This window comes from Heterocephalus glaber, unplaced genomic scaffold, assembly GCF_053883595.1.
Source record: "Heterocephalus glaber isolate CG9 unplaced genomic scaffold, H.glaber_assembly_v1.0 deba00001481, whole genome shotgun sequence".
Classification (NCBI taxonomy): Eukaryota; Metazoa; Chordata; class Mammalia; order Rodentia; family Bathyergidae; genus Heterocephalus; species Heterocephalus glaber.
In genome coordinates, this window is record NW_028258317.1 from 33094609 (window position 1) to 33108385 (window position 13777).

General features: G+C 35.8%; 1 protein-coding gene across 2 annotated transcripts in view; it reads right to left on the reverse strand.

The window, feature by feature from the left end:
- Dennd4c (DENN domain containing 4C) overlaps positions 1 to 13777 on the reverse strand; it is a 118363-nt gene that overhangs the window by 80903 nt on the left and 23683 nt on the right. The window contains exons 2-6 of one of the 2 annotated variants that reach the window (XM_004838332.3): positions 12730 to 12961; positions 10461 to 10782; positions 6918 to 7170; positions 5539 to 5608; positions 3677 to 3846 (exon numbers count right to left, since the gene is read on the reverse strand). In XM_004838332.3, coding sequence (XP_004838389.1) covers positions 3677 to 3846; positions 5539 to 5608; positions 6918 to 7170; positions 10461 to 10765 — 798 coding nt within the window. In that variant the 5' untranslated portion in view covers positions 10766 to 10782; positions 12730 to 12961. The remainder of the gene's footprint in view (positions 1 to 3676; positions 3847 to 5538; positions 5609 to 6917; positions 7171 to 10460; positions 10783 to 12729; positions 12962 to 13777) is intronic. The other variant, XM_004838333.3, reaches the window with a different exon arrangement.

Sequence of the window (13777 nt, forward strand, 5' to 3'; positions counted from 1 at the left end):
AAGCTTCTCAATCTCACTCACTGACACCTCCCAAGACTCAAGCCAGGACAGCTCAAAGGAACCACTAAGCCCTAATTGCTCTCAGTGAGAAAAGGAAGTATATTTCAAAGTCCTTTTGGGTTAATGATTTGATCCTTCAAAAGCTCCCCATAACAGGTAAAATGTCATAGTCCATGTAAATGGCATGATGTTCTCAATTTCTGATAATATCTGCTGGTCATATTCAACCACACAGACCTATGTATATTATGGGGCACATATACTATTTCAAAATTTTGTGCCTTACGTTATGTTATACATTAGTGCTTCCTTTCACTACAAGGTACAGTGCTGTACCTTGTACTTTCATCTGCTGCTTATTTGTGAAACAAAACCCCAAACATCTTAGGGCCCTAAGGTGGAAAAAGGGGCATGGCAAGCAGGTAGGAAATCTGCCTGAAGATTCTATTAAACACTCTTTTACCAACCAAAAAAAAATAATAATAATGCTAAGGTGTCACTTCATCTGTGAAACACAATACCCATCCCTTCCTCCCAACCTCTTTGTATATGTCTAATTTATCGTTACACATATATTACAGCAACCCTTACTGATACAGATACATTATCAAATACAATTATTTCAAAATGATCTCCAATTTTTTAACAAGTAATACCACAAAAGCAAGAATATAAATTTCGTAAGTACTGACATTTACACTGGTAATCCCTGATTAATGAATGAGCCCAAGCAGACCAGTCAGTGTTCTCAATGGGGCTTTGATGTTCTCTACTGATCAAAATAAATTTGGTAACTGTTAAGTATTTGAAGATTTTTAAATTTTCAGTTATATTTATTACCTTCAACAGGAGAAACTAAATGACTATTAAGCTAAGAAGTTAGTTTAGTTGTAGGCAAGGCAGTTAATATAGTACTGACTATCATTATCTTCAGACACTATGCTGGATCCCCTATATACATCATTTTTAATATATTGGTCATAAACTTACAGAATGAGGCCACAGATGTACTGTTTGGTTCACAAGTCAGCTTTGGTTTTTTCAATAAATTTGCCTATTTTATCCAATTTTCTAATAAAGTTTATCATTACTGTTATATGCTTTTTATTCCTTAATATTTTTATTTTTCTTGTCTATTTTAATCATTTTATGTCATTATTATAGTCCTATACAATATATCTTTTACACAAGCAACTAATATATTTTCTCTATGATTTTGTTTTTTGTCTTTGGCATTCCATGGCTTCACTGTAACATGAAAGGGGGTGGATTTATTTATTTAATTTTCTGCTGAAGGTTCATCTTTAATTTTTTTTTTTTCAGTACCAGGGATAGAACTCAGGACCTTGCAATGCACGCACAGCACCACTGAGCTACATCCCCGGCCCAGAGTGCATCTTTAATCTAAAGACTTCCCATTAATCTTAGAACTTTCAATCAATGCTCTTACGATGTTGTCTCTTTTCTTTTCTAGTCTCCCTTTGGTAACGCAATAAATTATTATTGTACATTCTGATTCTGTCCTGTATATTTTCCAATTCTGTCTTATGTTTTACCATTTTCTGTATCACATTTAGGAAAATCTATCTTCTACTTTACTAATTCTCCCGTCAGTCTATCTTACTGTTGTTTAATCCATTCACTGAATTTTATTCTTTATATTATAATTCCTAGCTCCCCCCAGAAAACTCCAATGCCTTTAGAGTAGTTATCTTTTTTTTTTTTTTTGGCTGGTACTGAAGATTGAACTCAGGGCTTTTGCACTGAGCTACATCCCCAGCCCTCTCTGTTTGGTTTTGAGACAGTCTTGCTAAGTGCCTAAATTGCCCAGATTGGGTTCAAACTTGCAGTCCTCCTGCCTCAGCTTCTCATAGTGCTGGGATTACAGCTTGCCATATTCAGCCAGAGTAATTATCTTAACTTGCTACTAAAACATAATACAATTTTATAATAGAAAGGGAGAAAACTTGGGCTAGAAGAGGGCATTTTTGGTCACCAGAATTAAATTCTTAAAAATTCATTTTGGCGGGGGGGGGGGGGTTACCGGGATTTTTATTTTATACTCTCTATCTTTACTTTTAAATGAAAACAACATCAGCATTTTATAAAATACCTTAAGTTTGAGCCTGTAAAGGATTATTCCTAACAGAAGAGAAAACCAAGGCTTAGAGAAATTGAATATATGCCTTTCTCAGGATCTCGAGCTCACAGTGTTGAATTTCAGACTAGAAAATACTCAGCTCCTGAGACTTGGCCTCCATGTCAGGTTGGCTGCCATCAGCTGCCCTTCTAAATTTCCAAAGTTCCAAATCTCTCCATGTTTATAGGGAAGACTGACACCTCGGGTGAAAGGAAAGGCATGGAAACTCAGGGATTTGGCTCAGGACTGCCATCCCTTGAAAGTCATTTTTGTCAGAATTTAGATGTGCCTCCTCTTAGAAAAAAAGGCTTATTATACTAACAGTGGACGTAAACTTGACTTTTGATCAGAAGGAAGTGGGAGAGCAAGAGATGGAGAGAGGAGGGATGGAGGGGAGGGGAAAGGGATGCAAAGGGAATTAAGATGTGTTGTGTACATGCCCCAACTCCCCACAATGAATGTAGTCATTGTGTACTGCAAACATGTACTAACAAAAATTTAAAAATTTTGTAAAAAGGAAAATAAAAAGGAAGGAAATAGAGGAAGGGAAGAACAAATGGAGATGGCATGTTTGCATATGCCGCCTATAACCCCAGCTACTGAGAAGGCCCAAGTAGGAGGATCAAAATTTCAAACCCAGCCTGAGCAACTTAGTAACACCCTGTTTCAAAATAAAATTTTAAAATAAAATAAACCTGTTCCCTGGATTTTTTTTTTTTTTGGTACTGGGGATTGAACTCAGGACCTTGCACTTGTAAGGCAGGAGTGGTGCCACTGAGCTAAATCCCTGGCCCACCTGGATTTTAATTTTAAAGACAGTATTTCTAGTTTCTATACATTTAATTCATTTTCCAATTTGTCTTTTTTGGGGGGGCAATGCTGGGGATCAAACTCAGAGCCTCACACATGTTAGGCAAGCACTCTACTACTGAGTCACATTCAATCTGTTTTTATTTTCACACAGACTTTTGTTAAGTTGCTCAGCTAGGCTTAAAGTTGCAATCCTCCTGCCTAAGCCTCCTAGCTCCTCCTGGGATTACAGGCCCAATTCCTATATTCATTTTTAAAATATCTTATTCTTTCCCTGTTATTTTGAATCCCTCTATTTGATCTTGAATCATCTGTTACATATTCAATTCACAGCATCTTTTGATGTTGTTAGGTGTAATCCGGCTTTATATATTATGTCATAAGGATTCTTCCTGTCTTCCATTACTGTAATTTCATTTTTAGATCCAGGTTTTGGAAGTGTCCCTCCAGAGACTTTATATTTGCTTCTGTATGACAATTGCATGTTGACTTCACACCTTGGATATTATAGTATAAATTTAAATTTCTTTCTTCCAAGCAATTCTAACATTCAAATAAAGCTGTGTCATAGTAACTAATTTATAGGTAAAAACGGGCCGGGGATTTAGCTCAGTGGTTTTGTCGCCTGCTGCGCAAGCGCAAGGACCCGAGTTCGATTCCGGGTACCAAAAAAAAAAAGGTAAAAACATGGACAAAACAGGTTTAATTAACAAGACAAAATTATACCTTTTCAGCTGAAGAACCTGTCAGGACAAAAGTTGAAAAAACTGGAAGTGGATATTTGGTTTGAGGATCCCAACATTCAATAGTGGCTCCCATAGGAAGGCAGAAGAGGGGTACAGATTCTGAGAGTGGAAAGGACTCATAATCATCTTCTGGATACCTAAAAATTAAACCTTTTAGAGAAAGGAAACAATGATAAACATTTCCTTTAAAGGTTAGTTTTCTATAAGTTATATATGATACATGTTAATAGGATATTTTATTACCAAATTCCATGGGAGTATGTGTTTGTGTGAAATTTCAAATCAAATCTTTTCGTGCTATAGTAGAAATCAAAACAAACTTACCCTTTATATTTTACCTATGAACTCAGTTAAGTATAAAAACACCCTAAATATACTACCCTAGACTTGATTCAACCAATACTGATCAGCAATCTTAATGTATTTTTTCTACATATCCCAACACCTTGTGGAGAATGGTAAGACAGAGGAAAATTTACCAACAATTTCAGTTAGTCTTTGGGAAAAAAAATTCAGGGAAGAGACAAGTGTTATGAAATAATCCCAAGGCAACAGAAATTATCACAACCCCTATGCTCGTGCTGAGCAAGAAGCAGTGTAAAAGGCATGCAACACAAAAGTAAACTAAAGAGAAACCCCTGAGACTGAGTACAGAATATGTGAGACTCAGAAAGTCGGAACAGACAGTACTCTGAGAATGATTTTTAAAAGCCCCTTTACAATAAAGTAGCTCAATGGCATTAGTTAATTAGCCTCTAATGTTGCCTATATACTGATCAATTCTAAGTTAAAAACTTGAAAATCAGGATTTTGAGTCCAAATCAGTCTCCGAAACACGGTATTCTAAAATAAGTGTCTCATATCAAATACCTACTTTCGCAAAGCTTCTTTCTGCAAGTTTTTAAAGTGATACCTCCTCCCCACAAAAAAGACAATTTAAAAAATCACATACAATCAACACAGTACAGCAGTATTAGCTGTATCGTATTTTTAGATGATACTAAATTTATATCATTAGTGTTGCCTTTTTTATATTATAAATTAGTTTAATTCACTCGTATGAATTTTTATACGCACAATCAAGAATTTTCAGATATTTGCCTGACTTCCCTGAAGTAAAACTTCATTTCAAACACTGTGCATAATCAAAAAGTAATTGGCACTACTTCTTTTTACAAAGAAGTATTCCAGCATTTCTTCTCTTTACAACTGGAGCATACCTGTATTTTCAGTTTTTATCCCACCATACCAGTGGGATGAAGAGGTCACATTTAAATCTTTACAGCCCTTGACACTTTATTGTGCAGTAACAATATGGCAATAGCTTTCTCAAAAACTCCATGACAGAAAAGTTTCTCAGGCCCTCCTCTCCTCCATATAGCTGATTCTTTGCAACAAGGGAGAAAGGAAGCAAGTCCACCTTTCATGGCAAGTAACATATGGTTTCAAATCAGACACACAAAGAGAAGGAAATATAAGAAGTAAAGATGCAGTTTTTCACCTTTCTGATTGCCAAAATATAAAAGGTCAGAGAGTAAGTAGCTTTCCATTAAATTGTTAAATCTGTTAGTGTAGACCAAAAGCTTGAATGTTTTTAGTCCACATATGCTTGCTTTGGATAGAAGTTTAAATTTAATTAACAGTATATTTGGGGATGAGGGGACATATATCATAGTATATAATGAAGTAAAGAACTTATACTTTACATGCTGAAATTACAGACAATTCAATTTATGAATAAAGCAATTCCACAAACTACATAAGGGAACATAGTTTGTCTCTCCTAGCTAAATGTTAATGTGCACCAATAACTGCAGTAACAGAGACAAATCTTTCACTCACCAGCTTTATATGCTATTGCATTTGAAGCAGGCACAGACTTCTTATAACACAGAAACACACTGGAACCCCACTGTAAAACAGAAATTAAGTGTAAGAAAAGACAAAAAGGGCCGGGGATTTAGCTCAGTGGTTTCGCCGCCTGCTGCACAAGCACAAGGACCCAAATTCAAGCCCCAGTACCAAAAAAAAAAACAAAAGACAAAAAAAAGTGAAGGGAAATTAATTTTCTTGAATGTCATCTAAATATTTTGATTTTTCAGCAGAGTTTACTAAAAACCTATGCTTACAGGGCTAGGGATGTGCTTAGCATGTGCAAGGACTGTGTTCAATCCCCAGTAACACCAACTACAATAACAAAATCCTATGTTTATCAAACAGACTATATAGTATAAAATAGAGCAAAGCATTGTTGAGAAAACTAAAACAAGAAACACCAAAGGAAAAAAAGAGTAAGAAAATAGGACAGTCTCAAAAAGTTTAGAATTGTGTAATCATTCGGAGACTACTTCAGCTTGAAAAAGCACAAAGTGAGTGAGTACTGAGCCCAGAGCAGGGGAAAATGGAGTCAGGGTGCAACTATGAAGCCATCACCTGCAAGACTGCCATGCCTTCGCTAGTGGTCACAGATGCACATCATGTCTGCTGAACCAACCAAAAGACTTTAATCTGAAGATATTTTTCAAAGTAAATCTGACTCAATAGTAAACTTCAGCTTTATAAAACTATAAACCAAATATATTCCTAATTTTCTTCTTCACTTAAGTCCTTTTAAAATGTAACCATGCAAAAACACAGTATTTAAAATAAATAAATGTTGGGCCGGGGATTTAGCTCAGTGGTTCTGCCACCTACCTCACAAGCGCAAGGATCTGAGTTCGATCCCTGGTACCAAAAGTAAATAAATAAATAAAATAAAATAAATAGATGTAAAGGCACCTCTCCTCCATTGTCTTGAAGTGTCCTTTTGGATATTACTGAACCCAAAGCTAACAAAACTGCTATGTTGATATAACAGACAATATCAGGATTTACCTCCAAAAAAAGGGTAAAAAACTGACTTAAAATATTCTTTTTCTGGATTTTCATTCTGGATTTATTCTAAATCATCAGATAAAATTTTTAAGAATTATTATCAATCATAAAACTCAGCTAACAGTAATAAAAACAAGAATCATTATAAATATGACAAGAAACTATATGCTTAGGATCAGGATGAGCTATGTATATGTAGCAATCCTCCACAATGAATGTATTTACTATGTATTGCAAACATATACAGTACTAATAAAAAAAATACACATCTAATAATTAACAGGAGCCCAAAAAGGTATCCCTTTTGTCTTCAAGTGAAACTGAAAATAAAACAACTTTATTCTTACCATCCCACAATTTAAGTTTTTGTCAACTTTGCAGAAGGTATGAGGAGGAGTTTCTCCTTTGCTGGTCACAATAACACAGATATCAGTTACGGCCAAGGAATTCTGGGGTCGAACTGGAGGAGCCCTTCGATAAGTGATAAAGATTCTCTGTGAAGTGGTCGAACTGTTATTGACATTGGCACAACGACCATAGGGTGTAGCTTGGATCACTTCACATCCTGGAATAAGCCTTTCTTTCCCTTCATATAAAACTCTGCATGGCAGGGAGAGGAGGAAGAGAAACACAGACTTCAGGTTAATGTTAGTTTTCTTCTTAAACAAAAATCAGGTCTTTTCTATTGTTTCTCAAATCTAAATTACAAACCAAAACTAAAATTATTACATTAGGAAATATAAATCTATGAATTTTTTTTCAAAAGCTAGCATATAATTTAAGTATAAATAGAATCAAACCACTTAATTTTTTATTGCTTACTATAAAACACATATAAAAAAATACAAGGGTAACACTACAAACATCTTCAGGTCAATTCCTTTAAGTTAGAACAAGTATACAGATGTTTTCACAAAAAATTTCTTTATAACTCCTTTCACATTTTTTACCTTTAAAAATCCTCTGAAGCCAGATATGATGGCACATGCCTATAATCCCAGCATTCAGGAAGCTGAGGCAGGAAGATCACCATGAGTTCGAGGCCAGCCTGGGCTACACAGTGAGTTCAAGGCCAGCCTGAACTACATAGCAAGACCCTGTCTCAAAACAAAAACAAAAACAAAAAATCCTGACCAAAAACTATAAAACATTAAAGAAATTTTAAGTTATTAAATCAATAGACATCGTATGTCTGTGGAATGAAAGACAATATTGATAAGATAGTAGTATTTCCCGTGCTCACTTCAGGACCACATATACTAAAATTGGAAAGATAGTAGTATTTCCCAAACAGATCTACACAGACAGTGCACTTCCCAGCTGTTTTTCTTTTTTGTATGATCCTAAAGTTCATATGGAAATTCATGGGCCCCAGAATAGCCCAAGCAATCTGAAAAAAGAAGAACAAAGTTAAAGGACTCACACTTCCTTACTTCAAACGCACCAGAAATCTACAATAATCAGAACAATGCGGTACTGGCCTAAGAACAGACATGTACATCAGTGGAAAAGAATGGAAATTTAGCCCTTGTATTACACTCAGGTCATTTCAAAAAGATTTTCCATGGAAAGTCAATGGAAAACGAAGAACCTTTCAGAAACCGGTGCTGAACAACTGGATATTCACATGCACAAGTGTGAAGTTAGACCTCTTCCTCACACTGGAGACACACACACAAAAAAACTCAAAATGGGATCAAATAAGGTTTTGTGTGCCCTTTTCTGTTTTTTTGTTTTTGAGACTAGGTCTTGCTACATTCCTTAGCCTGGCCTCAAACGAAATCCTTCTGCCTCAGCCTCCCAATTATAGTCATGCAACACTGTGCCCAACAGGTTGTTTTGTTTTGTTTCCTTACAGTGTCAGAGATTGAATCCAGGGCTTTTGCACTAAGCTACATCCCCAGCCCTTTTTTTATTTTAAATTTTAAAACAGGGTCTCCCTAAATTGCTAAGTTACCCAGGCTGGACTCAAACATGTAATCCTCCTGCCTCAGCCTCCCAAAGTGCTGGGATTACAGGCATGTGCCACCATACTCAGCAAATGATCTGTTTTAATACAAATATCTAATATATAAACTAACATATCACCCTGTTTAAATTATACTTCATAGAATATAGTATTTGGTATTTCCATGGGCATACCAGGTTTTATAGTTCAACATCTCTTCCAGGAAAAAAAATAAACTATTACAAACATTCCTTGTTTAGTGACTAACAGTCCCGTGCCTCAGTCATTAAATGAATTGGTTGCTAAATGAAGAACTGTATATAATATATACTGCATATAATAAATACATTACAGTATTCAGAACAAAGAAATGGTCAAAGAGAGTTCTCACTTCATGATTTTGCTTTTATTTGCCTAACTCTTACGTGCCGTACTGTAGTGTATAACAGAACATATAACTACAGTACTGTACTGTACAATCTGAAAAAATTACAGTACTGTACAAACAAGGTGTACTGTACAAAAAGAGACATTGAGGGTCTATTAACAAGATGTATAAAACTGTACAAAAAAAGATGGGTTTTAAGTCCAAGCAGTGGGTTGTAAGTGCATTCATTAACTAGGTCCTTAAAACAAGGAATATCTGTATTTTTATAAATACCTCATCTCAATTTATGAAACAGTAAGTAACAAGGCTAAAATGGTGTTTCAATTTAATTGAATAAATAAGTGTGTCTTTTGCTGCACCAGGGATTAAACCCAGGGCCTTCACTCTGACAAACAACCCCCTAAGAGTCTCACTCAGCCACTAAACTGCCTAGGCTGGACTTGAACTTGTGATCTCTCGCCTGAAGTGCCCAAGAGCAGGGATTATAGGTGTGCACTACCACACCCAGCTCAGGTGTGTCTTTAAGGTGGCTGTTAGGTTTTACAAACCTCAAAAGAGTAAGGAAAGAATGTGGGTAAAGTGAGAAGAACATATCAAAATATTTCAGTAGATATTAACAATTATTTGACCTGGAAGAAACATTTATCACCACGGTTAGCTAAATAAAAGACAACCATACACTCTAGCAAACCTATTCCAGTAAACTACTGTATCAGAAAATATAAACCTTAGAAAACTGCAAGATGTATATGCATCACTTGTAACTTGAAAGCATCTAAAAATAATTATTGAAGTCATCATTTTATTTTTAAGTTGTGCCCCTAAAATACAAAGAACAGCAATCTTTCAGAGATTCATATTTATGACTGGTGTAGTGGGGTTGGAGGGTTCAAAGGTGGTCTTTAAAAGATGGCTAAAGAAGGGACAGTAAAGGCTAGAACACAAGCTAAGTACCAGACTGTGCCTTCAACTGACACGGAGAGTACCAAAAATGTACCCTCTACACGCCACACCCTCAGACCCCAGTTACATTTTCAAACCAGGAATGCTTCTTTGTTAAACAAGTTCAGGGCTTCATAAAAATGCAAGGAACTCTTTAAAGCATAGTGTCTTAGCTGGGTGCAGTGAAGATGCCTTAGTACCAGCTACTCTGGAGACTGAGGTGGAAGGATGACAAGTTCAAGGCCAGACTGAGCAAAAAGACAAGACCCTATCTCAAAAAATTAAAATTAAAAGTTTGTTATTATACCTTCTCATTCTTCTATGTTTAATTAATAAGCTTATCTCATAAGTACAGCAGAAATGAATTCACATTTCACAGTCTTCTGCCTTCATTTCATTTCTTTTAAAAGGCAATAATCTAACAGTTCAAGTGCAATGCAGAGAAATTTAGGAAGGATATGTACAGATATGCAATATGTTACTATGTTTGGTCTAAAATAACAAATAATAAAGCCAACAGGACTTCAAACTTCCATTACTATGGCACCAGCTTAAATGAATTTTATTGCCCTGACTATAGCAAAAAAAAAAAAAAAAAAGAAGTCACCATACCCAATATCTATAAGGGGTGGTTTATCTCTTCCTCTCTTGTAACACAGGAAAAGTTCTGGGCTTTTGAGACTTCCATAATTCAAGTTTGCTTGGAGAGCTGTGGGAGTGGCTTCCACACAAGTATACCCTTCAGGTACTTTTTCACCGGCTGATGTGATAATAATGGCAATATCTGTAATTGGAGCTTTAGGTCCAGCTGACTTAGTATCCAAGCGATTTATTTCTTGATCCAAAAGAGTAGATGTGTCAGTGAGACCTGCCACAACAAAGTAGTCTGTCACTCTTGGTCCTTTGTCTTCTATCATGGCTGCTATTGTATTTCCTAAAAGAGGGGTCGGGAGAAATAAAGTCAAATGAAATAGTTTATCATGACTCACTAAAATTAAAACATTCTTGAGTTAACAATAATCAATGAGTATATTCCCAGTTAAATTTATAATCAAACTAACACCTTATAGAATGCTTTTAACATCCTGTCAATTTTTCCTCCTACAAAGCATGTTAATTTCTAACACAACTATGATCGTTTCATGTGCTTCATTCTCTATGAAGTGTCAAGAGATGGCTTATGAGTATTGTCCTTTGAGTAAAATACACTTAATGAACAATACTCAGATCATATTTTTTTTAAATCTTTTAAGTTATAGTAGTCCTAGAGTTAAAACTTCACATTCAAACAACTTGAATGTATCATGAATTAGTAATGAACACAAAAAAATAAAGGAAACGGGGGCTGTTAAATATTAGTTTAGGAATAATAATATTTCCTTTTTTTTTTTTTTGGTACCAGAGATCAAACTCAGGACCTTGTGCTTGTGAGGCAGGCGCAGTGCCACTGAGTTAAATTCCCAGCACTCATTAAATATTTCATTTATAAATACCAAACAGAGCACAAGACACTTCATCCAAAAAAGATAAAATACACATTAAGAGATCAAGTACTACATGGTAGAGAATATGAATGCTGAGTCCAGCTTCTGTGTGTATGTGTGGGGCAGTGCAGTTGAACCCATGGGTTCACACAACGTAGGCAAGTGTACTGCCATTGAATTACAACCCCAGGCCTTTATTTTTGAGATAGGGTCTCAGGCTAGCCACAAACTTCTGATACTTCCTCCCTCAGAATCACAAGTAGTTGGGATTACACGTGTGCTACCACATCTGACAAGTCAAGATTTTTGTCTTTAAACCCAAAACCTGTAAAAATAAAATCAAGCTCCTGAAGTTTTAAATATTTATGTGCTTTATGAAAACAATTTTTTTTTTTGGTACCGGGGATCGAACTCAGGACCTTGCGTTTGGGAGGCAGGCGCCGAAACCACTGAGCTAAATCCCCGGCCCTATCAAAACAATTTTATTAAGATCTCGTTTAAACATATAATATAATGCATATACTGTATTTCTATCTCTCCGTATCCTCTCCTCCCCAGGCAACACATGACCTGTTTTCTATCATTATAGACTACCCTCTAGAATTTGTATAAATGGAACAATAAAATATGTATTCTTTGGCGGGGGGGAGTCTGGCTTCTTTTACTCATTATTAAGATTCATCCATGTTGGGCCGGGGATTTAGCTCAGTGGTTCCGGCGCCTGCCTCGCAAGCTCAAGGTCCCGAGTTCGATCCCCGGTACCAAAAAAAAAAAAAAAAGGCTTTATCCATGTTGTTCCCGTTATCATCTGTGCATTCCTCTTTATTGATGAGAAATATTCCACTATATGAATTACTACAGTAATTCAATTTATCCATCCACTTACGTCAATAAATACAGGCATTTGTGTTACTTCCAGTTTGTGGCTATTACAAATAAAGCTGTAATGAACACACATGAACAAGCCTTAAGGACACATGCTTTTAACTATTCCATTCTTAGAACAGAATGGCTGGATTATCTGATAGGTATATGTTGTTCTGAAAAATATCAAATACATTTTTTAAGTGAGCATACCATCTTAATATTCCTACCAGCATCACATAAAGGTTCACATCTTTTTCAACACTTTATAGTCAGTCTTTAGACATTCTAAATTCAATGTATGTACATAATAGACATGCAATGATATCAAACTGTGGTTTCAATCTGCATCTCTGATAACTAATGATGCTGAGCACATTTCCCACACAGTCGCAAGCCACAGAATGACATATGAGTCAACAGCAAACTGCATGTATGACAGTATTCCCTAAGATTATATCATCTAGTGACCTCATAGCTATCTTAGTTTATAAAACTACATTCTATGACTATAGAACAACAAAATTGCCTACCCAAATATTTCTTAAAATATATCCTTGTTGAAAAGGCTGTACTTGTTTTTCATGTATATATCTTCTTGGGTGAAGTTTCTGTTCAAATCTTTTGACCATTTTTTATCTGCATTGTTTTCTCATTACTGAAAGCTGAGAATTCTTTGTATTCTAGAGACAAGTCATTTTTCTGGCATACACTTTGCAAATATTTTCTTGCATTCTGTGGCTTGTCTTTTTATTCCTTTACTGTCTGTTAAAAAGAAAAGATTTTTTATTTCTAATAAAGACCAATTTTAAAAAAAAGACCAATTTATCAATATGTTCTTATTTGAATCATGCTAGTTTCATACTTAAGAAAGTATCTAATCTAAGACCACAAAGGTTTTCTCTTATATTTTCTTCTAAAGTTTTGTAATTTTAAGTATTCATGCTAAGCAGGCCAGAATAGCCTCAAACTCACGATCTTCCCACCTGAACATCCTGAGCAGCAGGGGATACACAGGCATATGTAAGCATGCCCAGCTTACTATGTGGTTTCATTTTTGTAACTTTATAATTTAGAAATGCCTAAAATCCCATGATTCAAAAAAAATCTATACTGGGCCAGGGATGTAGCTCAGCAGCACAGTGTCTGCCTGGCAAGCTCAAGGTCCTGAGTTCAATCCCTGGTACTAAAAAAAAAAAAAAAAAACTACACCAAGACAGCTAACAATCAAGATTCCAGAAATTCAACACAAGAACAGAATATTAAAAGCTGTTAGAGAAAGAAAAAAAAAAACACCCATCAGAATCACAGCAGACTTCTCAACATAAACCCTCAAGTCAAGGAGAGGTTCGAGTGAAGTATTTCAAGACCTAAAAGAAAACAACCTCCAGCCATGACTGATGTACCCTGCAAAACTATCCTTCAAAATCGATGGGGAGGGACTGTGAGTTCAAGCCCCAGTACGGGGGGAGGGGGGGAATCGATGGAGAGGGCTAGGGATTTAGCTCAGCGGCATCGCGCCTGCCTTGTAATCAGAAGGTCCTGAGTTCAATCCTCATACCAAAAAAAAAATTAAAAAAT